The sequence below is a fragment of the Conger conger genome, chromosome 15 (genome assembly GCF_963514075.1).
Source record: "Conger conger chromosome 15, fConCon1.1, whole genome shotgun sequence".
NCBI classification, from domain to species: Eukaryota; Metazoa; Chordata; class Actinopteri; order Anguilliformes; family Congridae; genus Conger; species Conger conger.
The window spans coordinates 40,177,230-40,205,016 of NC_083774.1; the positions used below are offsets into that span (position 1 = coordinate 40,177,230).

The 27,787-nt window shown below is 44.9% G+C and overlaps 1 protein-coding gene across 1 annotated transcript in view; it reads right to left on the minus strand.

The window, feature by feature from the left end:
- LOC133111132 (uncharacterized) overlaps positions 1–27,787 on the minus strand; it is a 248,977-nt gene that overhangs the window by 44,514 nt on the left and 176,676 nt on the right. The window contains exon 9 of the mRNA XM_061221278.1: positions 17,302–17,418. Within this exon, the coding sequence (XP_061077262.1) occupies positions 17,302–17,418 (117 nt within the window). The remainder of the gene's footprint in view (positions 1–17,301; positions 17,419–27,787) is intronic.

A 27,787-nucleotide genomic window follows, 5' to 3' on the forward strand; every position in this document is an offset into this window, starting at 1 on the left:
GACGCCTCGGGAGGGCTCAACAGTGACGTCTGGCGTCCCAGAAGCACCCCCCTCTGAGTCAACCTGACCTGCTACTTCGGGCCCCAGCAGGGGTCCTGCCTCTTCATCCACAGCCACTGGCTGCTTCTCTCTGCTGCCTCCGACAAGGCCTTGATGGCTAGGCGCTGGCTCTGGCCTCTCACTCCCAGGTCTCTGAGCAATCTGGTGGTAGATGTTGCCACAAACCCTCTGCACCTCACTTCCACAGGGCGGACTTCAGTGTTCCAGCCGCGATGTTGTGCTTCAGCAGCTAGCTCGGCATAGCGTAGATGTTTCCGCTCATAAGCCTCGTCCACGGAGTCCTCCCAGGGTACAGTAAGCTCAATGATGAAGACCTTCCTGCAAGAAGGGGACCAGAGTACCATGTCAGGCCTCAGGGTGGTGGTTGCAATCTCTGGAGGAAATACGAGCTGCCGGCCAACATCAACCAGCATCTTCCAGTCGCAGGCTAAGCGAAGCTGGCCTTGCTCCAGTGGTGTGGAGCTGCTCCTGATGACCTTAGCCCCCTCACGGACAAAGATGGTTGTTTGCAGGGGGTCAGATGCTGATAGTGGCAGGGAGTTGGTGGCGACTCGTTTGTTTTCCAGGGAGGAGGCAAGGCTCTTTAGGACTTGGTTGTGACGCCAGGTGTAACGTCCCTGGGTGAGGCTGACTTTACACCCTGCAAGTATGTGTTTGAGGGAGGCTGGCCTGGAGCAGAGGGCACATCCTGGATCTTCACCCATCCATTGATGAAGATTCACTGGTGTTGGAAGGACGTCATATGTAGCTCTGATGATAAAGCTAAGTCGTCTCGCTTCCATGTCCCATAAATCCTTCCAGCTGATCTTCCTCCTCTCCACACTCTCCCACCGTGTCCACTGTCCCTGTTTAACAAGGGAGACCGCCTTAGCCCACCTTGCGGCTTCCTCCTGGTGGCGTACTTCCTCCGCCACCATCTTCCTCCATTCTGGAGCTGTGGCTCTGTTCCAGGCTGGGCGGTTACTTGTTAACCCGAGGCCTCCTCTTCCTTGCTGAACATGTCCCACGATGTCCGCATGTCTGAGAGCTGTTGTTGCCTCCTCCACTGCTCTGGCTGGTCTCCATTTGCGGCCTGCTGCCAAGGTCGGTGCGTTGTTACTCACTACTGCGTCTTGGGATTCATTCAGTGTCATCTGAAGTCTCACTTTAGCGCACTTGAACTCCTCTGTGAGACTAGTGAGAGGCAGAGGCCTATGGTGGAAAGGCACCGTGGGACTCCGAGCCACTTCTTAATGTAGCCTGTGACTCCTCTTTCCAGTTTCTCCACTGTTGAAATTGGGACCTCATAGACTGTGAGGGGCCATAGCACCCGGGGTCTTTAATCTTCCAGGCAGCTGGGTGTTGTCGATGGCCCGCAGCCCATTACTGATCTCCTTCCGCAGTTGCTGCACCTGCTCTTTGTCTTTCAGGCTGGCATCATACCACCTTCCGAGGCTTTTTACAGGCTGCTCGGATACTGTTGGGATTGGGTCATCTCCGATGAAGAATTTAAGGTCAGAGAGCACTCCCTTTATAATAGAAATGCTGCGTGACTTGGATGGTTTTATCTTCATACGGGCCAGCTGATGTTTTCCTCCAGTTTTCCGAGTAGTCTCCTGGTGCACGGGGCAGTGGTGGTCAGAGTAGTTATATCATCCATGTAAGCTCTGAGGGGAGGGAGGCGCAGGACCGAGTTGAGCCGTTGTCTGCCCACCACCCATTTTGAGGCTCGGATGATGACCTCCATTGCCATTGTGAAAGCCAGGGGTGAGATGGTGCATCCGGCCATGATGCCAACTTCCAGGCATTGCCAAGAGGTGGTAAACTCGGAGGTGGTAAAGCAGAACTGAATATCCTGGAAGTAGGATTTAACCAAGGCCGTGATGGTGTCCGGAATATGGAAGAAGCTAAAGGCAGTCCACAGGAGTTCATGGGGCACTGACCCAAAGGCATTGGCGAGGTCCAGAAACACCACATGAATGTTCCTTTTCTCCGCCTTCGCCAATTGAATCTGGTGCCAGATCATGCTGGAATGTTCTAGGCACCCAGAGAACCCTGATATTCCTGCCTTTTGTACAGATGTATCGATGTACCCATTCCTCCGCAGGTATTCGGACATCCTCTGGGCAATGATACTGAAGAAGACCTTACCCTCTACGTTTAGCAGGGAGATTGGTCGAAATTGGCTGATGTTCACTGCCTCCTTCTCCTTTGGGATCAGGACCCCTCCTGCCCTACGCCACACTTTGGGTATGATCCTCTTCTGCCATGCTGTTCTCATGAGCTTCCAGAGAACCCTCAGGACATCTGGTGCGTTCTTATACACCTTATATGGGATTCCATTTGGCCCCGGGGCTGATGCTGTTCTTGCTCGACGGACTGCATTTTCCACCTCTTTCCAAGTTGGAGGGCCAATCTCAATCTGATGTTCTGGTGGGTCAATTGGTGGAATGTCAGGTGGAATGGTCAGATGTTCGTGCCGCCTTGGGTCAGAGTGTGTTGTCTTCAAGTGATCCTCCAGGTCTTTCTTTGTTGTTTCTAGAGCTCCACTTTTCTCCCTAGTGAAGAGACTTTTTAGGAACTGGAAGGGATCTTTAAACTCATTCGGTTATCTGTGCTGCTGGCACGCGACTTTCTGCTGCTCTCAAACAGGGGCGACTTTAACATTTATTTCTGTGTCCCTCAAAAGCAGGTTTTGCCTTGGTCTTGCCTCCATCTGTGGTAATCTTGCGACTTGTGCAGGAGTGATTGTTGCACGGGGCACGGTGATTAAATGTATATCCATCCACGCACACACATTTATAATATAGTCCATTATTCTGCTCTCAGAGTCTTTAGTGAAATGGATGCAGTTTGCAGAGAGCAGAACGTAATGGTAGATTAATATAGACACGCTCTGGGGTTCCCAGTTATGATCAGTATCTAATTTCACCTTTCAGTTTCGTCCTTTCCGATGGTGGGGGGGGGGGGATACCCCAGGATTTTGTGCCCAAAGGGGGAAGCCGAACTAGAACCTACCATTCTGTGATGTGAAAGAGGAGTTATGTGGGGCATACCATTCTATTTGGTACACAATTTGTTTGCCTTTTTACTTGAGTTTTGAGAGAAAAGGCCTGGAAGGCAGGCTGGAAAGGCTGTGTTCTGCAGGGAGGAGATCTAGAGCCCCCCTGCGTCAGTGGGCTCTGACCTCCAGAGACAGGAGCGGGGTGGGGGGCAGTGGGAGCGCCTGGTTATTTTGGGGGCAGGGGGACTGGCCAGAGGCTTCTGGAATTGGGGGTGTAACAATGAGACATCCTGACAGTGCAACTCAGTCATGGCAGAATTAGCTTTTAATGTTAACAGGCGTGGGGCTGGCTAAATTAACCACGTAATCGCCCGCTATCTTAAGTCAAAATAAAATTACACATTTGCAGTTATCCTTTGAGCTCATAGGGTTCATAGGAGTTATGAGATTTCTGAGATCTACTATAGGCCATACTTTCACCCTGTTTTGCTGGGTGGGTTTTCCTTCTGCGAATATGCATGAATATTATTAAAACCACTCGGAGTAGAACATATTCTGTGTAATGAGGAATTCTCCACTGCATTCCATTTCATGTGAATCTCGTTCGGGGGGCGATTCGGTCGATTTTTCCTCTAAAAATGAATTTCACAGGTTGGCCACACAACACAAGATTCAACAGCCTGTCAGGGCTGCCAGACCTTTAAAAATATCTGACCCAACACCTGTGAAACAAAACATCTGACCTGGCAATAGAGGTCATTTGTTGGCAGAATTTATTATGTAGAACTACTCACGGCAGCTAGAACGACCTCATACAGAGTCTCACGACTCCAAAGCTTTGACGGGCCTCCGGGGGTGTGACACATCGTGTCTCCGTTGGGATGGGGTGTAGAGAAACAGAGGAGGTTTGATCCTCATCCCAGCCCCCCTCCTGCTCCATTTCACTGTGATACAGTCCCTTCTCCTGCTTCTCTGGGCTGGTACTTCTTATATAATGCTGACGTGGGATCATTATAAAAAAAACAGCCTTGGCCTACTTACTGAAAAAAACGAGTATGACACCAGAGGCTGGGAAATTATCCACCGCACCAGCTCCTCTGCGGTTCAGAAACCTGTCAGGTCCCCCCCACCCCCCTCCCTAATGAAACGGGGACAAGGCAACACACCGAAAGGGAGAGGCTCAGCTGGACTAAGGCCTGATTCACATCAGGTTTTCTTCTACTTATAAAAATATACATTTATCAAAATAGCTAAGAGGCTAATTTTAGCACATTCTAAGAAATTATAATCTCAAGGCAGGATTTGCCGTAATACCAAACACAGAGGATACCTGGCAACCAAGCGGAAACTACATCAGTCACAGGAGCCAGGAGTCCCATTGTTTTCTGACACTAATATTCATCCAATATTAAATTCAGCATTTAATTAAATTCGCTGAGTATTTAACCCCTGTGCTGTGGCCATCCTAAATGAGTTAAGGTGCAATGGATTACCATTCGTCACGCAAATAATTGAACGGCCTTTGTCTATGTGCACTAATATTGGCTTACATGACTTCTGAAAGGTGCAGAAAACGAAATAAACCAGCATTTATAAGGTCAGATAAGTGAAATTTTAGCAAAGATGCAACCATGTAGAGTACGGACCTGAGCTGCAGTGTATGAAATACACATGCGGCTGAGTTTAGTCGATCATTAGGATGAGAAGGTGTGTCATACCAGCAGGACATGGCTTATATCTGACAGTCTGAGCTCCCGGCTCGAGCGAAACCTCACATGGACACTCCACCACCAAGGGAAATAATAACCCACAGCATCCAAAAACTGGCACTGCTGTGCATCTTGACAAATTTCTGTCACGAGAAATACATTTTCTGCAAACTCCCTATGCGATTTGTCAATGCGGTCAGAAACCACCATACTGTACAAACTGCTGCAATAAATTACTTTAAATATGCACTTTGAATAACGTTCATTTGAGTGAATCATATAATGTTCAAAATGATAATGCATAATACTCTCAGTATCATATCACGACTACTCATTTCAGAGGTTAGTATTGAACTTGTTTGGAAATTAATTTAAAGGCATATCTGTCCATCTGCTCAGTCCAGCGGAGGCAGAATCTGTTGTTCCCTCCTGCTTTTTAATTAGACCTCGGAGTTTCATATTTATCTCAATACACTGCAGTACCTCCCCCACAGTCACACTCTCACCTTCAAATCTTTTTTTTTCAAATCCTGCTAATCCCTGCCGAGTCCTTCCCTCGGAGCAGCGAGCCGATTATGCCGCTCCACGAGAGCCGGCCGAACTGGGATCGGTGAGCAACTGTAGCAAACTGATGCCTGCATCAAGGTCCGTTACTTTAGTCATGCGACTCCCGACACCTTCAAACCTTTTTAAAGGAGTAACATGGCGGTTAGTCACACTTTCCAGGTTTTTAAGCAATTTGCCCAAGAGGGCATTGAAGAAACACGATGAAAGCACTGAATATGTCCGTTCTTTAGTTTTGTAGCAGTAAGCGTTTTACATTTATCGTCCTATTTTGAACCGGTTGAGAATAGTGCGTCACACAAGGACAGCCACTCCCCTTATCCCTCCCCTATAACTCGCGAACCATAGTTTGCGCTGCTGGCCTCCAGGCAAGACAATGCAAATATTTTACCAATGTTAGGTTTACTTAAATTAGAGGGCCTTTTAAGGACTATTAGACCATTTCTGGTTATATTCATTCAGCTAGGTAGCTAACATTAGCTAGCTAGCTAGTTTGCTGTCATAAGGACGTTATAGTTGTGCTTTTATCATAACTTGGCTAGCTAGCTACCAAAAAATATATAATTGGATAAGTCAGCATCCTTACCTTAGCTGTCATGGTTAGCCTAGCTCAGGTGGTTTTCTGGGCATTACCTCTTGGAGCCACGAGATGGCGCTACTGTCACATTCATGTCTCCCTCGTGTAGTCAGTAATCTCTGATTGCACGAGGAGTTGGTAATCGCAAACAGACTTGGGGCTTTTGTTTCGCTTCACGTTCCGTCATTCACAAAGTTGGTAAAGAGGTAGTCGGAGAACTGGAATGCTTTGAATATTAAACGGATTTCAGGAACCTCCTTAGCTATAGGACTAGCGTAGGGTTTGGGGAACCTCTTGGCACTTTGGTTTGGTTCCTAGCTCGGAGACTTGCTGCCTGACATTATTTTCGGCAGTTTGATCTCTCTACCTCGGTTTATCAGCTCGTGTTAGAGCTGGAGGCAGAGGCGGCTGGTAAATGTCGTTCCTCACTCTTGTTATTCACAATGCAAGGTATACGGTAGTTGTAAGACGGGAATGCTTGCGAAAGTAAAAGGAATCCCGGATCTTCCTGCAAGTGTACAGATTGGCTTTCCTCTTGCTGCCTGACGTTTCGGCAGTTTGATCTCTCTACCTGAAATTCTCTCTCGCTTCTCTTTATCAGCTATGTCCCATTTAGGTTAGCTGGAGGCAGTGTCTGCCTTGCACATTTACTTTAATCTTCAATTCGTTATAGCTTTTTCTTTCAGTAATTTCCCCAAACAAAGTACACGTTAGCCGGAGAACTGTTCCCCTCTTATTGAAATAGAGACGCTGGGGTTATTTCTCTGATGGCGCTGCCCTTATTACTGCAGCGACGTTGTGTGCTTTCTGTGCTCACCTCGGTTTAGTAGCTCTGTCACTATAGAAGAGCTGGAGGCAAGAGCTTTATTTGGTCTAGTTTTGTTTTGTCACTTTTCTGTTATTCTCAAAGCCACGTATCTGATTAACCGCTCTGTCACTATTAGAGCTGGTTAACTGTTTCCTCACCGGTAGTAGAACGGGAGGCGGAGTCAGCTTTGTGCAGTCTCTTTCATTAACCCTTTTCTGTTATTTACAAAGCTAGGTTTGCATTTACCAAAAGACTGCACTCCTTAAGCCACAATGAACACGGTGAAATTCAGTGAATGTACAGCTATATTGCCACAATGAACACGGTGTTGTGGGTAGGGCTATAAAGCAGTTTGAACACCTTACACTTTCCTGCGCTATGTTTAGGACTGTGTGTCCCTCTGAACATATTACTATACATAATGCTGTGCATAGCACTGCAGCCACTTTGTGCACAGTGCTGATCTGTGCGCTGTATGTCAGTTAGAACATCCTACTTCCTCAGTGCTGTGTGTAGGATTGTAAGTCACACAGCATTACACCGTGTGTAGGGCCGTATGCCATACTGTAAGCCATCCAGGAACGCCCTGCACCTTTGGACCTGGATAGGGGGTCATACCTATTCCCTTCTCACCTTGTTTTGGTAGCTCTCTCACTACTAGTAGGGCCAGAGGTGGAGTTTGCTGGGTGTACATCTTTCATCATGACCAGCCATGTCACCAAGCTAACGAGATATTAGCCGTAGGTCTGGTTTCTGCTCCAGGATGGGCTGCCCTTGAGCAGGCAGTCGTGTTATCTACCTGTTGTCACTCGTCTCGGATGTGCGCTCCTGGGGTTACTCCTGGGTAACGGGAGGCCGAGGGTTGCTTGGCCGACCTTTGACGTGTGTCGGAAGTCTCCCCCTGCTTTATTTCTGTTTCTTATTCTCGCTCCCTTTTCAGGGTAGCCTTGTGTTGGCAGTTTGCTGGGGAACCTTTTTCTTATTTAGTTGCACTTTATTGACTAGTGGTTAACTCGCGTTCGGTGGGTAACTTTAAGATCCCCTTCCTGGTGGCACCCGTTCTTGGACCGCACTCTCCCACTGTTCACAAAAGCTCCCCTTCACGGTCGAGCATGGTCCTCCGACCCCACTCCCTCACACTTAGATATCTTGTGAAAATTCAGTCTCCCAATATGAGCGCATATCATGGAGGTAGCTATAGTAACAAACAACGTGTGGAAAGTGGGAGCACAGTCTGTCAATAATAGCTAATTGACAGTTCTCATTACCACGCCCAGACAGTTTGGGTGAACGTTTATAGTGAGAAATTTAGGCTAAGAAAAATTAGTTTTAAAGTACATTTAAACGACTGAATAATAAAAAAAAAGTATGCACATTTGTTTTGTTGTTGCCTAGACTGACAAGTGTCACATTCAACCACCATGTTACTCCTTCAACTGATTTGGCCAGTGAAACCATCTTCCATTCAATCCAATTTTAAATCCAAAGTCAAATAGAAACGAATGATCTGAAAGCACTAAAATGCACTCCTTGAGGTTTTGTACCACTGCTTTCTTACCACTGACTTTACGTACGACTTCCTGCTGTTATCCTAATATGATTGCATATAAAATTAATTTCAGTCATCCCTCAGCATGAGGTCAGAAGAAGCTGCTTTACATACACACAGCCAAAGCACAACAGGGTAGGCCTAATATGTCACAACTAGGACTTTTTTTTATTGTTAGCTAGTCAATAAATGATCAAAATATGATATATTTTTTATATATACTATAGTATTGTTCTATACTATAATTTGAAAAATCTAGTCATACTGATGTAAGCCAATACTTTTTTTTTGTTCCTGTGTCTAGGTTCGATGCATTTTTGTTCACTCTATTTGAAATACATTTATAATGTGCAAATAGATTTTGGAATATAAACTGACTGCCTACCTGATGATTATCTTCACAAGAAGAGTGGGTGGGGCTAAATCAATGACCGCATCATAGTCCAAAGAGTCTGCCAAGCCTTTTTCGAATGAGCGGAGACTCAAAGTTCAGTTATGCTGTCCGTATTGTACCTGGACTAGCATTCTTGATGCTGTTGATGCTTGTGCAACTGTGCACGTGGTACAGTGCTGACAAAAAAGAGGAAAACCTGCAAAATCGTGGAGGCATGCTTTAAACAATACTGAAAACCTCAGGGCTGTGGGTAAATTGCGCAGCCAACTCTGTGGGAATTGCAGGCCAGATGAGAGGCATTTAACTTCAAGCCTTTGAGAGATTCCTGGTACTGTGACCACTGACATGATATCAGCGGAATCGACCAGTTCCTTCATATGGATCAGCAGCGAATACAATTCTGCTGGGATCTGCCATTGACTCAACGCTTATTGAGAAATGTAATCCAATTTGGATTTATCCAGTTTCTCTGGTGGAATGCTTGCACTAAAAAACTGTACGGTTTAAATGATGGATGGCATTTATCTGAAGCTCAAAGCACTTAACTGTTGACAGATGATTCATGGTTGTTCACTTGCCACATAGCATAATCCACATCCAGTATCTTTAAAAAAATGCTTTTAAGTGTCCTGTTTGTATGCTGCAAGACCATTTTTTGAACAGAGAGCAAACCACAAATAAAATGGTTTCAGAAAGTATTCAGACCCCCATTTTGCACACTTTGTGTTGTAGATTTCAATCAATCAAAAAATTCTCAATCAATCTACACTCACTACCCCAGAATGATAAAGTGAGCATTTTATTATAAGATGATTATTCATTTAGCCAGCTCATAAGTTTTTGGTTGTAACAACACTTGTTACTTAGGCTAGCGAACTCCCCCCCCCCACCCCCCTTTGCGCATAGGCAGATCAAATGCCAGGCCTGTACTGCAGCCATCTTCAGTTCCTGCTTGTTTCGGCTACTTTTTTGGCCGCCAAAACACCCGTCCTTGCTCTAGCAGTATGTTTCGGGTCATTGTGTTGCTGCATGATGAAGTTTGTAAGTCCGATAGACGTCAGAATTCAGAGTTCCCTGACTCTCTGTCCCCTGATTCAGGCACAAGCCCCTTTGCTCCCCTGATTCAGGTACAATCCCCTTTGTCCCTCTGATTCAGGTACAATCCCCTTTGTCCCTCTGATTCAGGTACAATCCCCTCTGTCCCTCTGATTCAGGTACAATCCCCTCTGTTCCTCTGATTCAGGTACAATCCCCTTTGTCCCTCTGATTCAGGTACAATCCCCTTTGTCCCTCTGATTCAGGCACAAGCCCCTTTGCTCCCCTGATTCAGGTACAATCCCCTCTGTTCCTCTGATTCAGGTACAATCCCCTTTGTCCCTCTGATTCAGGCACAAGCCCCTCTGTCCCTCTGATTCAGGCACAAGCCCCTCTGTTCCTCTGATTCAAGCACAAGCCCCTCTGTCCCTCTGATTCAGGCACAAGCCCCTCTGTCCCTCTGATTCAGGCACAAGCCCCTCTGTTCCTCTGATTCAGGCACAAGCCCCTCTGTCCCTCTGATTCAGGCACAAGCCCCTCTGTTCCTCTGATTCAAGCACAAGCCCCTCTGTCCCTCTGATTCAGGCACAAGCCCCTCTGTCCCTCTGATTCAGGCACAAGCCCCTCTGTTCCTCTGATTCAGGGACAAGCCCCTCTGTCCCTCTGATTCAGGCACAAGCCCCTCTGTCCCTCTGATTCAGGGACAAGCCCCTCTGTCCCTCTGATTCAGGCACAAGCCCCTCTTCCCTCTGATTCAGGCACAAGCCCCTCTGTCCCTCTGATTCAGGCACAAGCCCCTCTGTCCCTCTGATTCAGGCACAAGCCCCTCTGTTTCCTGTGATTTTCTGAGTGAACAGCCAGTCTCCATGTGGCACAGAGAATCTATGGCTGACAATCCCATTAAAATGATTTAACAGTTAATTTATACTGAACAACTCGGAACGAGCTCGTAATCCCATTACTACTCTACAGTGGAGGGGAGAAAAACACCCAATCACATCTGCTGCCCGCGGGCCTTTCCCAACGGGCTTTCAGTTAAGGCCCAGACATCGTTCAATGAAAATCTATAACCCCGCCCACATGGTATCCTTCATTCATTCCTACAGTCAGGTCTAGAATTATTGGCACCCTTGATCAATTGGTTATTTATTTTTTTAAACATTATTGAATTGCTAGCCGACATACAACACCACCAAGCTTGCCTTAAAATTAAGATAGGCCAAAGTGTAAAGAAATCATAGCCTACTGAAAATAAATAATTCTGTTTAGGCTGAAATACAGGTGAACATGGCTGACTGTATTTGGCTGTCAACATGTTATTGACTGCATGATGGGATTCGAATTTCCAACTGTAACTGCAGAAAAATACAGATCAATCAAAATCATAATCAATTTCACTTTTTTATTGGGTGTATGAACACTGAATGTTGTGGAATAAGCACCATATAGCCTAAAAACCAAGGTTGCCATACAGTGCATCAGCTTTGTTTAGTCTTTTTTCTCCTTGAATCATATGTTGCCATGACTCCTAACTTCCCCGAGCGTGGTCTTTGCAGGCATGCAAACTTGTTACCTTTTGGCAAAATTAACTATTTTGAGTCCAAAATGCAGTCCCCTCCAAAAGAGATTGAGCTTGTTTCCTCATATAAGTAATTACATATCTTATTGATGACTGCCTCTCATTTAAAACACATATTAAAAGACCTTGTTATGAAACTGAAGCTGAAATTGGGTTTTTTATTCAGAAAGAACTCATGCTTTTCTTTTAAGGCTAAAGGGAGACTTGTTGCTGCAACTTTTCTGCCTGTGCTTGATTATGGTGATGTTTTGTACATGCATGCATCCTCTCAGTGCCTCCATGCGATAAACACTGTTTATCTTGGTACAGTGAGATTCATTACAAATTGTAGGGCTCTCACTCACCATTGTACCTTGTATAATTGGGTTGGCTGGCTGGCACTGGCCACCTGTAGACTTATTCATTGGTATATTCTTATTTATAAGGCAATTCTAGGTCTGCTTCCATCGTACCAATGCATTTATATTTTGCAGAAAACTGTTGGGAGTCATTGTTTACGTTCACAGGATATTTTTTATACTGTCTGTTCCCAATGCCCATACGGAAATGGGGAAAAGGGCCTTTAGGTATTCTGCTCCTTCTGCTTGGAACATGTTGTAAAAAGGACATAAAAATTAAGGAGCGAGTCGCATTAGATGCCTTCAAAGCCCATTTTTTCCCCTTGATTCTGATATTCTAAATTGCCCTGTTTCATTACCTAGTTGACTATTCTATTTATGTTTGTTAATGAACTTTGTGTAATTTGCTGTTTGTGGTTTGTATGAAACTTTTTAACGTTTGTATTTCAGCATTTATTTCCTGGTATTTACACCTAGATGTGTTAAACTACTTTGAACACCTTTGGTATCTGACCACCCAGTTATTAGGTGAGCAAAAGTATTGGAACAGAGAGTATTTAAGTAAATTAAATTAAATAACACTTAATATGTCCTAGCATATCACTTGCTTGCAATAACTGAATCAAGCCTGTGAATCATTGACTTCACCAAACTGTTGCATTCTTCTTTTGTGATGCTTTTACTGCAGCCTCTTTCAGTTGTTGTTGTTTGTTTCAGGGGGTTTTTCCCTTCAATCTCCACTTCAGGAAGTGAAATGCATACTCAACTGGGTTAAGGTCTGGTAATTGACCTGGCCAGTCTAAAACCTTCCAATTTTTCTCCCTAATGAAGCCCTGTGTTGGTAGTGTGTTTTTGGTGATTGTCTTGCAGCAAGTTCCTCCCAATTAATTTGGACACAGATTTCTGAATTCAGTCTTTTGCAATCATGAGTTAAAGATTAATAGAGATTAATGAGCCTACTCCAGAAGCAGCCATGCAAGCCCAAGCCATGACACTTCCTCCACCGTGCTTCACAGATAAGCTTGTATGTTTTGGATCATGATCATGATCTACACACTTTTTGCCTTTCCATCACTTTGGTAGATGTTAATCTTGGTCTCATAAGTCCAGAGAACATGTTTCATCTCTATACTTCCAATTCTTACTACTGAGATACCTTCACCACTGCCCTGTGGAGATTGTTTGTGATGTCACTGACTGACGTTTTGGTGTTTTTCTTTACAGCTTCTGCTCTTATTTCATTGGTCGACCTGTTCGATGTTTGTTGCTCAGTACATCAGCGGTTTCTTTCTTTTTCAAGACTCCCAAAGACATCCCCCCAGTCTTCATTTTGATTTATCTTTTCTAAAACAAATGCAGTCTTCACTGGCAAAACCCAAGGCTAAAACCAACAGTAGACATTCGGAACTATTTATTGTTTAACTAATCAATCTAACAGGACACATCTGGGCAACAAAAAATGCCTGCCAGTCGCATGTTCCCATATGTTAGCTCACCTAAAAATTAGGTGGTCTGATACAAAAGGTGATATGTTCAAATTTCAAATCTAGATAAAAATACCAGGAAATAAAAGCTGAAATTCTGATCTGTCATCTCAGGTACATCTTTTGACCTCAAACTTAATTTTCTTCAGTGTATAACAAAAGCAAAGGAATTGGCCTTGCTGTTGCCAATACTTTTAGAGGGGACTGTAGGTCAAAATGAGTCTTGTGCCTAATCATCGGTTAATTGTAAAGTAAGCGAAAGAGAAAAAATGACACAAATTTCCTGACGCACATTTGAAACACGTCTTTGGCCAATCATGTGAAGGCAGGAGCAGCATGTGACCATGGCCATTTCTGATATCATCAGCATAAAGCAGTATGATTTTTTTTAACTTTCACTTTTTAGCTCAATTCTGAACAAGCTGTAGCCTGTAGCCTGGTGGCCACGGTATGTGAGTGGGACCTGGGAGCTCGGTGATTCAAGTCCCGGTGTAGCCACGATAAGAACCGCACAGCCCTTGAGCAAGGCCCTTAACCCTGCATTACTCCAGGGGAGGATTGTCCCCTGCTTAGTCTAATCAACTGTACATCATTTTAGATAAAGCTAAATATCAAATGATTTGTATTTAAGCAATAAGTCACGACAGGCAGTGGGATATTGCAATTTTATCATGGCTAATGTGCGTTGCTCGGTCCAACGCACAGCGAAGGGTGGCAGTGTCATTACAAGAATAATCTACAAGAAAATACACTCAGTGAGCACTTCATTCGGTATTTATTAGACTGTATTAGATTTCTTAGACTAATACTGATGTGTTGTGTGTTCAGAGATGCTCTTCTGCATACCACTGTTGTAATGTGTGGTTATTTGTGTTACTGTCACCGTCCTATCAGCTTTGACCAGTCTGGCCATTCTCCTCTGATGTCTCTCATTAACAAGGTGTTTCTGTCTGCCAAACTGCTGCTCACTGGATTTCTTATAGTTTTTTTGTACCATTCTTTGAAAACTCTAGAGACTAGTGTGTGTGAAAATCCCAGGAGATCAGCAGTTTCTGAGATACTCAAACCTGTCTGCCACCAACAATCATTCCACAGTCAAAGTCACTAAGATAACATTTTTTCCCCATTCTGATGGTTGATGTGAACATTAACTGAAGCTCCTGACCCGTATCTACAGGGTTGTATGCATTGCACTGCTGCCACACAACTGGCTGATTAGATAATTGCATGAATAAGTTGGTGTAATAAAGTAAAAATGTTCCTAATAAAGTGCTCGGTGACTGTAGTTCCCTGTTGCTCCAGTAGTGCCAGGCGGTTGCTATGCAACATTAATGAACTGTAATCTTGTTCTGCCAAACTCACTAGCTAGCTACCTAGTTAGCTTGCAAGCTACCATGAGTGAGTTATGCATTTTTTATGTTTATTTCTACGTTCCCATAGTGCAAACCCTGAAAAACTGTCCAACATCAGTAGGATCATGTTGCGTAGGTCTACTCATTTTGTTATTTTGCAAGCGCTGCTTTGCTTTCTCCGATCCACAAGTTTCGTTCACCCAAGAGAACTCTCGCAGTGGTAGTTATTTTATTCACTGCTATTAATCAGATTGCGAGATTTGTCCTGCCCGTTTTATAATTATTTATATATATACTATATAGAACAAATTGCAGTAGATCTTCTCATTCAATTCAGATTTATAAACCTGAAAGACAGCTAAACAACATATTTTCACCAATGATTTAGCAGCCTACAGTTGCTAGGTAAACTACAAACTACAGTTATGTTCAAACAAATGGTAAATATGAAAAGATATATACTTTTATGTCAGTACATTTATTCTCATGTTTCAATGTTTTTTCTATTAAGTAAACTTATTTTTCTAAAACCCATACATGTCAAAACATGTTAACAATTATTGTAAATAAAATCTAACTGAAATAACATTACTTAATGTAGTTAATCTCAGTCTAAAGGAAGTATATTGTGTCATTCCATCATTTTCAGTTTCACTAAATTAGAAAAATGAGGGAAAAGGTTTTATTTACGATAATTGTTAGGAGTGCCAATAATTTTGACACATATGGTAATAAAAACCTAAATGTATTGAAATGAAAGCATCTAGTTTTCCCCTATGTTTGAACATAACATATGTGTTTATTATATGCCACATTTTTTCTTTCCTGTTTTGAGATCTTTAAATAAAATGTAATATCAGACAAGCAGTCAGCTTAAACAAAAAACACCTATATCACCCCTGTGCAAAAAATCATCTTAATAACGGCGCCCTATCCCTAACTCATTTTGGAAAACCCAAGGTTCAAGGTTAAGTTAGGAGGATAACATAAACGTGGCCAATATAAACAACCTGGTGAAATCTCACTCAGACAGCAGAAATGAGCTCAGCCAGGTTCTTCCTGATGAATGAGGCAGCTCTGTAAGACGAGCATTTAGAGAGGAACGTGTTTTCTCAGAACATCAATACCTTAAGACTATGAGTGCCTCCGACTGAATCATGAGGGAATCATCTTATGCACCCAAGACAAAAATACTTTTTGGAACGTTGTGGGCTCTGTATCCTGCTTTCGTAAATGTTGACGTGGGCAGAGCCCCGTATTCCTTTGTCTATACAAAGAGTATGATCCTGTTTTTGCCATGTGATTCATCTGCCCTTTATAGCAGAGCCAATTTAATTGATTGGATAATTTGACACATCAAATTATCCTAGATTGTTGAGGTGACGTCTATGAAATAGGGCCCTGGTTTCACCACCTTTAGCAGAAATAACTGCAATCGAACATTTCCCATAATTTGAGATCATTCTTTCACATTTTAGCCCACTTTTCTTGGCATATCAAACATATAATTCAGAGAAAAAGAGATGATTTAAAAAGTTGTTGACACATATTACTCGAGAAAGCCACACAGCCACCTCTGAAGCTGAAAATGAGGCTCCACTGAACCAGAGGGAGAGCCATTATCTCCAAATGCAGAACAAAATTCCTCCACGGACACAGAGATAAGGGATTTGTGAGAAAGTAGCAAGGTGGAAACAAATTCTAACAATTGAAAAAATGGATGATCCCCATGTCCCCTTTTGGGATAAAGTTCTATGGACAGATGAGTCAAAAGTAAAACTTTTTGAACGATACGGGTCCCATGAAGCCTGCTGTAAATCAAATACAGTATTTCGCAGTAAGGACATCATACTAAAAGTCAAACATGATGGTGTGGGAATTATTTGCTGCCTTGGGACAACTTGCCATGATTGAAGGAACCATGAATTCTGCTCTGTGCCAAAAAATGGATTAAGGTCATCTGTCATCTGTCTATGAGCTGACTCTGACGCGTAATCAGCTTATGCAGCAGGACAAAGTCCAAATCAAGTCCACATCTGATTGGCTGAAAATAATCAAAATGAAGGTTTTGGAGTGGTCTATTCAAAGTCCTGAATCCAATAGAGATGCTATGGCAGGACCTGAAAAGAGCAGATTATGCTTGAAAAACAACCTACCGTCTTTTTAAAAGCATGAGAGTGGGTTAACATTCCTCAACTGCACTATGAAAGACTAATAACACATTATAGAAGGCGTTTGGTTGCAGTTATTGCTGCTACAGGTGGTGAAACCACTTATTAAGTTTAAGGGGGCAATTACATTACATTATTGGCATTTGGCAGATGCTCTTATCTAGAGCGATGTACAGTTGATTCGACTAAGCAGGAGACAATCCCCCTGGAGCAATACAAGGTTAAAGGCCTTGCTCAAGGGCCCAACGCTTGTGCAGATCTTATTGTGGCTACACTGGGAATCGAACAGCCGACCTTGCGGGTCTCAGTCATTTACCTTAACCACTACGCCCCAATTACATTTTCACAGGGGTGATATGGGTATTTGATAACTTTTTTTATAAAATAAGTGCAATAATAATACAAAAAAGTGTTTTGTGTTTACTCATGTTCCCTTTGTCTAATATTCCATCTCAATATCTGAAACCATTCATTGTGACAATAGAAAAAATAAGGAAGGGGGCAAATATGTTTTCACAGCACTGTCTATATTTATATATTAATTGGGGGGATTAGGGGTCTCTCTCTCTCTCTCTCTCTCTCTCACCCACACCCATACATACATACATACATACACACACACACGCACACACATGTACATGCATACATACACACCCTCACAGACACACACACACAAGCACTGCTCTTGTGGGTAGTACCTCGTATCAGGAGGGGAATCTTGGCTCTCCTGCACCTCCTGTAGATCGGGCAGGTCAGCAAAGTCATCCTGCTCAGCCAGCCCTATCGCCAGAGACAGGACCACCATCTTCCCCTCGCTGCTCAGGGGAGAGAGAGCGAGAGAGAGGGGGGAGGAGAGGAGCAGAAAACAACAGGATAGGAGGGTGGTGATGAGAGAAACAATGGACACAATGGAGTGAAATGAATATGAAAGGAAAGAAAGGGGGGAAAGGGGTAGAAGAAGAAGAAGAAGAAGAAGAAGGAGAAGAATACGGTGAGAAGAAGCAGAGATCCTGCAGTCACAGCGTCTAGTGTCTCTGTGGAGAGGAAATGATGTCCACGGGAGAGCACACATAAAGGCTTTCATAATGAACACTGCTGTCACTGCTGTGGGTTTGGGTTGCCATATCTCCATCAATCTCCCTCCAAATGAATAATATTCTGGGTTGCCATATCTCCATCAATCTCCATCACAAACACACACAAACAGCACAGGAAATGAATCCAGACACTCGATTTCGTGGGGCACGCGTTCATGAAAGGATTCCCTTCTTTTGTCTTCATAAACGCACAAAGCTCACCCCAGCACGTACGCAAGCACACGCGCATGCGCGCGCACACACACTCTCACTTCACATACACTGTGTTTGAAATGTGTTTTGTATTACCTTTCATGCCTTGTATCTATGCTGATTCATTTATTCCTGTCATTGTAAAAATCGTTTTTACCTGATGTGAGTGTAACACCTGTCTCAATGGGGCTCTGAACCAGCAGAGGAAAGAATACGTTTTAACTAGTATTAGATTTATTTATTGCCCAAATAGCAAACGAGAGCAACATCCAAACTGTACTCCATTTATGACTTGAATCTAGGGACCTGTTGATGGTGAATTGCTGTTCGCTAGCCACGCTTTAGTACTAAATAAACTTGGTGATATCAAAACATTAAACGAGCCCCCTACACAGACACAACACAAGACACAATTGTCAAACCAAGAAAGATCTTTACTTTACACATAACATAGATAAATGCACATAAAAAGAAATGTCCCAAAATAAAATAAAATAAATCCCTCCTGGTGCACTTATCGTTGGACTCCAGTAGCCAGCGCTCTCAGGACTTTTGGAGATACAGGGAAGGGAGAGGGAAGATTTCCGTGGTTAAAACAATTTCCAGGCTGAAGGCTGAGTCTATCCCATGTAGGCCTAGATTGTCTCCAGGGTTCAAGCACATTCCATTGGTTCTGAACTTCCCTGTCCTCAAAAAATGGGAGACATTCAGCAGTGCAATCACTCGCTGGACAGTCTCTCAAGCCCTTCTCGTTCTGGCGAGTTTGGTAAGAGTGGAGAATGGTAAGTCTTCTACACTCTTACCATTCTCCACTCTTGTTCTCCAACAATTTCATGGCCCACAAAAAAACTAATGTGACCTTTTACGTGTATGGTTATTCATTTGAGTTTAGTTTGTTTTAAAACAATTAAAGAAAACGTGATGTAGTACTAATTAACTAATCAGGCATGATCAGCAACAAAAAAACAAGAAAATAAATGAACTGCACTCTGCACAACTTATAATGTCTTTTTCTAAGTGGGATTCATGAGGCACTTTGCTGTTTCTATGAAAGATTGTATATAAATAATGATTATTGTGTTGATGATAATGCAGGTTAAAGAAGAAAGGGTAAAGAAGAGAGGAGAGAGGTTAAAGAAGAGAGGAGAGCTTGAGATGACTGACACATTCCAATCGCTTATTTTTCTCCTCTTTTTTTCCTTCCTTGCTTCTGACCCAGAAATCGATCGAGGTCCACCATCTTAAAGTGCATTCTACCCCACTAAAAGTTCCTTCTTGAAGCTAGAAGTACAAATTAGGACCTCTCAATCTTTCCTTTGAGCAAGGAAACATCAGCACATCCTTTGCGGAAGTATTTTTTTGTGGAAAGCGTGACGTGGCAACTCTGCCCATTAACCTTGTCTGAAGGAGCAAGGACATTCCATCACCTAATTTATTTTTTCTCGATTTCCAAGTCTTCGTTTATTTTTCTCGCCTCTCCTGATGGGTGGAGCAAAGAGTAGAAAGAAGAACAGGAGAAAAATAAGTGATTGGAATGAGCCCATGGATTGTGTATGTGGGGAAAATTGGTTGGATAAAAGATTAAAGTGTCTGAACGACACACACACACACACGCACACAAACAGACACAAACAGACCAAATTCCTCATTATAATTTCAGCACACCTCCTCCACTCCCTCTCGACTCCAGAGTTGGGATTTAATGAAGCCTAATTAAAAGTATCTGGACTAATTGTTTCTATTTGAGAGTTGTGCAGTGCTAGCTGGGTCTCATCCCCCTCCTCTCCTTTGAAAATCTAATTTTACACCGTTAGCCTGTTCTCTCTCTCTCTGTTCTCTCTCTCACATGTCTTTTGTAATTTCTTCACTATTTTTCTTCCATCCATCTCCTTGTCTGTAAAAGCCTCCATCTTCTTATTCCCATCCCTCTGTCTCCCTCTGCAACACCTTTCAACTATCACCAGGTTTATTTCACGTTTTTTTATAATTGCTAACACACATTTTCACTCTTTCAAAACACTCCATACAACTCTCCGCATCAATATGCAGCTTGGAAAACCCAGAACAAAATAACTTCATTCACCAAAATACTAGTTTTCTTCCAACAAGAATACATTGTCAATCACAGCACAAATAGGTTTTTTTACTGCATTACAGTAGATGCAGTGTTTTTGACAATCAAGTAGTAAATATTTGTGTGCTCTATAGTGCTTCTTTTCTTTTGTAATTAAAGTATTACTTCATAGTGTAGCAATGTTTTTTTGGTTTTTTTACAAACTGTCCATTGCAAAGCAGAATGGCATCTGCAATTTAATCTTTACTGAATGGAATGTACCACAGTACATGCAAAAGGGACATGTTATAGGAATGCTGCAGTAAAGGTTTTATTGGCAAACATGGATGTAGTTTACAGTGAAAACAATATTGGAAGTCACAGGTACAGTAATGCTGGTTTTTGTCTACCTGGTCTACTTCATATGGCTTCATGTTCTTGTCAGCATTACAGCATACATCCTCTCTTGTATACACCATGGAAAGAAGCTCTGTGCATGCCTGATCCATCCCAGGCCATCATCAGTTGATATCTCCAGGCATCCAGCATCCATCATCTATGTACATCTACAGGGCAGCCTGTAGCGTAGTGGTTAGGGTAAATGACTGGGAAACACAAGGTTGGTGGTTTGAATCCCAGTGTAGCCACAATAAGATCCGCATGGCCGTTGGGCCCTTGAGCAAGGCCCTTAACCCTGCATTGCTCCAGGGGAGGATTGTCTCCTGCTTAGTCTAATCAACTGTACGTCACTCTGCCAAATGGCAATAATGTAATGTTGAATGGCACCAAAAATTCATACTCCCTCTCCAACATCCAGACATTTGTTCTTCCTCTTTCACCCACTTTTGGTCCCTCTTGAACAAAATCATTCCAAAGATGAAACTGAAATTCCCTCACCACCTGGGTAGGTCTCCAACTAAATCAGGTGTGATTGCTCTATTCGATAACCAATTCACAATCAGAAGCATAATCTGCATCACCTTCAATCAGATCTTAGTTTCAATAACAATAATAAAAACGTTTTTAGGGTTTTGAATGCACTTCAATATACTGTTTGTGGCTTAGCAAATGGCTATCCACTTTTAGCCTATATGTTTTGGGCTGTGAAATGAATAGTGTGAAAAAATAACATTTGCAAATTGAGCTGTAGAATTCTACTGTGCCCATTGAAAGCATTCTTTCACATTCTGGTCCACATAGTCATTGTCAGCAAGCTGTAAGGTGCTAATTTAAGATCAGGGAAGTGATCTTCTGTAGGTGCTAATTCAAGATCAGGGAAGTGATCTTCCATCCATCCATCCATCCATCATCACCCGCTTATCCGGAGTCGGGTCGCGGGGGCAGTAGGCAAAGCCGGGTATTCCAGGCGTCCCTCTCCCCAGCAACGCATTCTAGCTCCTCCTGGGGGATCCCGAGGCGTTCCCTGGCCAGGAGAGATATATAATCTCTCCAGTGGGCTCTGGGTCTCCCTCGGGGTCTCCGCCCAGTTGGACGAGCCCGGAAAACCTCCAAAGGGAGGCGCCCGGGAGGCATCCTGATAAGATGCCCGAACCACCTCAATTGGCTCCTTTCGACGCGAAGGAGCAGCGGCTCTACTCCGAGCTCCCTCCGGATGTCCGAGCTCCTCACCCTATCTCTAAGGCTGAGCCCGGCCACCCTACGGAGGAAGCTCATTTCGGCCGCTTGTATACGCGATCTCGTTCTTTCGGTCACTACCCAAAGCTCGTGACCATAGGTGAGGGTTGGGACGTAGATCGACCAGTAAATAGAGAGCTTCGCCTTCCGGCTCAGCTCCCTCTTCACCACAACGGTCCGGTGCAACGCCCGCATTACTGCTGACGCTGCACCGATCCCCCTGTCGATCTCACGCTCCCTTCTACCCTCACTCGTGAACAAGACCCCGAGATACTTGAACTCCTTCACTTGGGGCAAAGACTCGTTCCCAACCCGGAGGGAGCAATCCACCGTTTTCCGGCAGAGAACCATGGCCTCGGACTTGGAGGTGCTGACTCTCATCCTGGCCGCTTCACACTCGGCTGCAAACCGCTCCAGTGCGTGCTGAAGGTCACGGTCTGATGAAGCCAGCAGAACCACATCATCCGCAAAAAGCAGAGATGCGATTCTGAGGTCACCAAACCGGACACTCTCCTCACCTCGGCTGCGCCTTGAGATCCTGTCCATGAATACCACAAACAGGACCGGTGACAAGGGGCAACCTTGGCGGAGTCCAACACCCACCGGAAACGTGCTTGACTTTGTGCCGAGAATGCGGACACAGCTCTCACTTTGGTTATACAGGGACCTGATGGCTCGTAACAACGGCCCCGGTACCCCATACTCCCGCAGTACACCCCACAGGGTTCCCCGGGGGACACGGTCGAAAGCCTTCTCCAAGTCCACAAAGCACATGTGGACTGGATGGGCAAACTCCCATGACCCCGCCAGCAACCCTGCCAAGGTAAAGAGCTGGTCCACCGTTCCACGGGCAGGACGGAAGCCACATTGCTCCTCCTGAATCCGAGGTTCGACCGTCGGTCGGAGCCTCCTTTCCAGTACCCTAGAGTAAGCTTTCCCAGGGAGGCTGAGGAGTGTGATACCCCGGTAATTGGAGCACACCCTCCGGTCCCCCTTCTTGAAAATGGGGACCACCACCCCGGTCTGCCACTCTACAGGTACTGTCCCCGACCTCCACGCGACACTGAAGAGGCGTGTCAGCCAAGACAGCCTAACAATGTCCAGAGCCTTCAGCATCTCAGGGCGAATCTCATCTACACCCGGCGACTTGCCACTGAGGAGCTTTTTGACTACCTCAGCAACTTCCGCCAGGGATATAGGTACAGATTCCCCCGAGTCTTCAGGCTCTGCCTCTTCCACAAAGGACGTGTTGTTCGGGTTCAGGAGCTCCTCGAAGTGCTCTTTCCACCGCCCGACAATATCCCCAGTCCGGGTCAGCAGTTCTCCTCCCCTGCTGAAAACAGCCTGAGACAAGCCCTGCTTTCCCTTTCTGAGTCGTCGGATGGTTTGCCAGAACTTCCTCGAGGCCAACCGAAAGTCCTTCTCCATAGCCTCCCCAAACTCCTCCCATACCCGGGTTTTTGCTTCAGCGACTGCCGAAGCCGCAGCCCTTCTGGCCACCCGGTACCTGTCTGCTGCTTCAGGGGACCCCCGGGCCAGCCAAGCCCGAAAGGCCTCCTTCTTCAGTTTGACGGCCTCCCTCACCGCTGGTGTCCACCAGCGGGTTCTTGGGTTGCCGCCCCGACAGGCACCGATGACCTTCTGGCCACAGCTCCTGCTTGCCGCCTCTGCAATGGAGGCTTTGAACATGGCCCACTCGGACTCCATGTCCCCAGCTTCCCCCGGGATGCGTGAGAAGTTCTTCCGGAGGTGGGAGTTGAAGACCTCGCGAACAGGGGCCTCCGCCAGACGTTCCCAGTTCACCCTCACTACACGTTTGGGTTTACTGGGTCTGTCCGGCAGCCTCCCCAGCCACTTGATCCAACTCACCACCAGGTGGTGATCAGTTGACAGCTCTGCTCCTCTCTTCACCCGAGTGTCCAAGACATACGGCCGCAGGTCTGATGATACGACCACAAAGTCGATCATCGATCTTTGGCCTAAGGTGCTCTGGTACCAAGTACACTTATGAGCTACCCTATGCTCGAACATGGTGTTTGTTATCGACAATCCATGACCAGCACAGAAGTCCAATAACAAAACACCGCTTGGGTTCAGATCAGGCAGGCCGTTCCTCTCAATCACCCCCCTCCAGGTTTCTCCGTCATTGCCCACGTGAGCGTTGAAGTCGCCCAGCAGAACTATGGAGTCTCCGGGTGGCACCCTTTCCAGGATGCCGCCCAGTGACTCCAAGAAGGCCGGATACTCTGTAGAAGTGATCTTCTGTCGGTGCTAATTTAAGATCAGGGAAGTGATCTCCTGTCGGTGCTAATTCAAGATCAGGGAAGTGATCTTCTGTAGGTGCTAATTTAAGATCAGGGAATTGATCTTCTGTAGGTGCTAATTTAAGATGAGGGAATTGATCTTATGTAGGTGCTAATTTAAGATCAGGGAAGTGATCTTCTGGAGGTGCTAATTTAAGATGAGGGAAGTTATCTTCTGGAGGTGCGACTTTAGCCAGACCTTTATTCTGCCCACTTCCACATCTGTGCTAATGCATGTATGCCGCCCTGCTGGACATGTGTTTATGGACTTTGTGATTTTGGTTTGTTTTGTCTTGTGTCTATCATTTTGTAAAAAAAAAACAAAAAAAGCACCATTTGGTTATCGGCATATGGGTTTCATTTGTAATGTCCAAACAGTTGTTCCCTGGGAAAGAAGTGTACTCTGGAGAGCTACCTGATTTGAAACAGGACTCACTGCAGACTGACTGAGCAGTGAGCCAGCTCAGAGGAAGAGCAGGACTGCAGTGAGACATGTAGAGACAGGGTTTACTGGATCACATCTAAAACCTCACAGGACTCGCCCCTACCCTCGTCCACTGACCCAAACAGCATATTTCCCTTGTTTTGAAATATTTTCTATCAGAAAAGGTACCGTATAATGCAGGGTTTTTGTATAAAGTATCACAAAGAACTACATTTCAATACATCCTTTATAATGCAGTAAAATGTGAGAATCGGTCAAGGGCCTGAGCACTTCTGCAAGGCACTATATCTGTTCACTTGCCACATTTCAGATCTATTTTAATCATCATGTCTCTGACCTTTCCATCTCTGCCACCCTGTCCATCTCCACCCCCTCCCCCTCTCTCTCCCTCCCTGCAGGGACAGCCCATCATAGGGGCAGTGTTCCTGTGGACAGCGAATCAATGCTGCACTCAGTGTGGGGTTAAGTGGAATCCACACAAAGCTTCATAAGCCTTGTTTTACACTGATATACACCGACACTCACTTACACACACACACACACACACGCATGCACACACACAAACACACACACATTCACACTCACACACACAATCACACATACACACTCACACACACAAGTACGCATGCAAACACACACAGATACACATACACACACAGGCACACACGCATGCACACACGCAAACACACACATTCACGCATACACACTCACACACACAAGCATGCATGCAAACACACACACAGATACACACGTGCACACAGACACACACATACGCACACAGACAGACACCCACACACACACACACACACAAACACAGATGCACACACAGACAGAAACATGCAAACTCTCACACACATGCACACACACAGTATTCCTATACACACTGGAACACGGTCTCTGTCATTCTTGTATCAGTGGTACAATGGCTTCAGCACACTCAGCTTAAACACAGCAGCCCTGCCAAAGGACCTCACACTTAACCCCCCACACACACACATAGCACTGCCAAAAGACTAATCTCACACTTAACCCCACACACACACAGGACAGCCAAAAGACCAATCCCACACTTAACCCCAAACACACACAGGACTGCCAAGGGAACAATCCCACACTTTTGCTTCTTTTATATCCACTTAAATTAAACTTTCTGCAAAAGCCTGATGAGCTGGTTGGTGCCTTGCATGGCAGCCAATCGCCATTGGTGTGTGAGTGTGTGTGTGAATGGGTGAATAAGAAGCATCAATTGTACAGCACTTTGGATAAAGGCGCTATATAAATGCCAACCATTTACCCCCCCCACACACAGCACTGCCAAGGGAACAATCCCACATTTTACCCCACAGTAATTTTATCTCTGTTGCCAATTCACAGCCACCTGGTTGCGCACACAGAATATTATTAATTAGCTATATGAATTTTTCTCATCTGAGTAATTGGATCTGTTAAACTTCAGTCTAAAGGCCTGGCAGGTACTATTCCGGTGTGTAGATGGGCCCCATGATCTGGTATCTGTTAAGGCTCTGTTCCAGTGTGTGTATGGGCCCCATGGTCTGGTATCTGTTAAGGCTCTGTTCCAGTGTGTGGATGGGCCCCATGGTCTGGTATCTGTTAAGGCTCTGTTCCAGTGTGTGGATGGGCCCCATGGTCTGGTATCTGTTAAGGCTCTGTTCCAGTGTGTGGGTGGGCCCCATGGTCCGGTATCTGTTAAGGCTCTGTTCCAGTGTGTGGATGGGCCCCATGGTCTGGCATCTTTTCAGGCTCTGTTCCAGTGTGTGGATGGGCCCCATGGTCTGGTATCTGTTAAGGCTTTATTCCCGTGTGTGGATGGGCCCCATGGTATGGTATCTATTAATGCTCTGTTCCAGTGTGTGGATGGGCCCCATGGTCTGGTATCTGTTAAGGCTCTGTTCCAGTGTGTGGATGGGCCCCATGGTCTGGTATCTGTTAAGGCTCTGTTCCAGTGTGTGGATGGGCCCCATGGTCTGGTATCTGTTAAGGCTCTGTTCCTGTGTGTGGATGGGCCCCATGGTCTGGTACCCGTTAAGGCTCTGTTCCAGTGTCTTGATCAGCTAGTATCCAGGACATATCGTGCCAGTGCCAATTGGCAATTGCATCAGTGAGTTTATGGGAGGATTCAGTTCATTAGTGGTCTGCATTTCATCACTATCTACTGAGCCCCACTGGTCAAACAGGTGGCCACAGTCACATATAATAGTTCTTCATCCAACTCCACTCTGCGAGCTTGGTCATCTGTGCAGAGCAAGGAGCTACTGATAAAACCACATGTTTGGGAGAAGAACTCCTGAATCTGCAGTGGGGTTCAGGCATGAACGCAGTTGCGGTTACAGATGATTGAACATGCCAAGTTAGGTTGGGAATTGGACATGTTCAGCCCAATGTTGGACAAAATTACAAAAACTTATGGCTTGAAAAAGCTACGACCTCTGTACTCACAGCTTGCTGCTGTTGCTATGAGGAGCACATAAGGCTTCACGATGAAGGGGGGAAACTCACTTCAACCTCCACCAAAGCGCAGCACCACCTGGGCAAAGCACGGCAGCCATTTTGTAGAACACACAAACACACCTCCAGAACCAGAACCTCACCACACATTATCTGACCGGGAGAGGGAGGGAATGACTGCGCCAGTGAATTGGGCGGGCCACTAGCGATACAGCACCACAATCTCTCCAATGCCCACAGTGAGTCAGTTTAATGTCTCACCCACAAAACGGCCCAAAATGTCTGAAATGAATTGAAATCCATTCAGCAAAAAGACTGAAAAAACCGCCTGTAAGCAAAAACACCCAACCTCATGGAAACTGACAGACTGCGTTTGCATGCCTATCAAACTACTTCGCAGCATCTGTCTGCACCAAGAGGTCCACTTTCACACAGCAAGAGAAAATATTAGAGCTAAAGCATCTCCAGAAATAAAAATGGCACCTCAGAACAGGACCTTGTCATTAGTTGATGATTGACAATGGGACTACTAATAAGCAGGACTATATTAAGTTCTCACCATTGATATGAAGAATGTTCAAAACATAAGTGAGCTACAATTAGAAAAGTCAGCTTTCAACATAAGCAGTGCTGTGAAGTTTACTTTGATAATTTGCATTGGTGTGTCTCTTGCACCTGTCATCTTCACACTAGTGTGCAAACAGTTTTTCCCCGAACACGCTCAAATATGCATTTAAAATATTTGAAAAGCAAACATAGACTGTGTGTTTAAGAGTATTTTTTTGTATTTTAAGCCATGAATGGACTGATACACAGTTTGAAAGTGTTGGACTGAGAAGGGACGATAAAAAGAAGTTATGAGTGAGAGAAAGATGGTAAAAGGTGGAGGACAGCAGAGAAGGCTAAAGGACACTCAGATAATCGAGCTCACAGAGGGACGCTGAATGAGAGGAGAACACAGTCCTTTACCTTGCCCATCTAGCCTGGTATTAA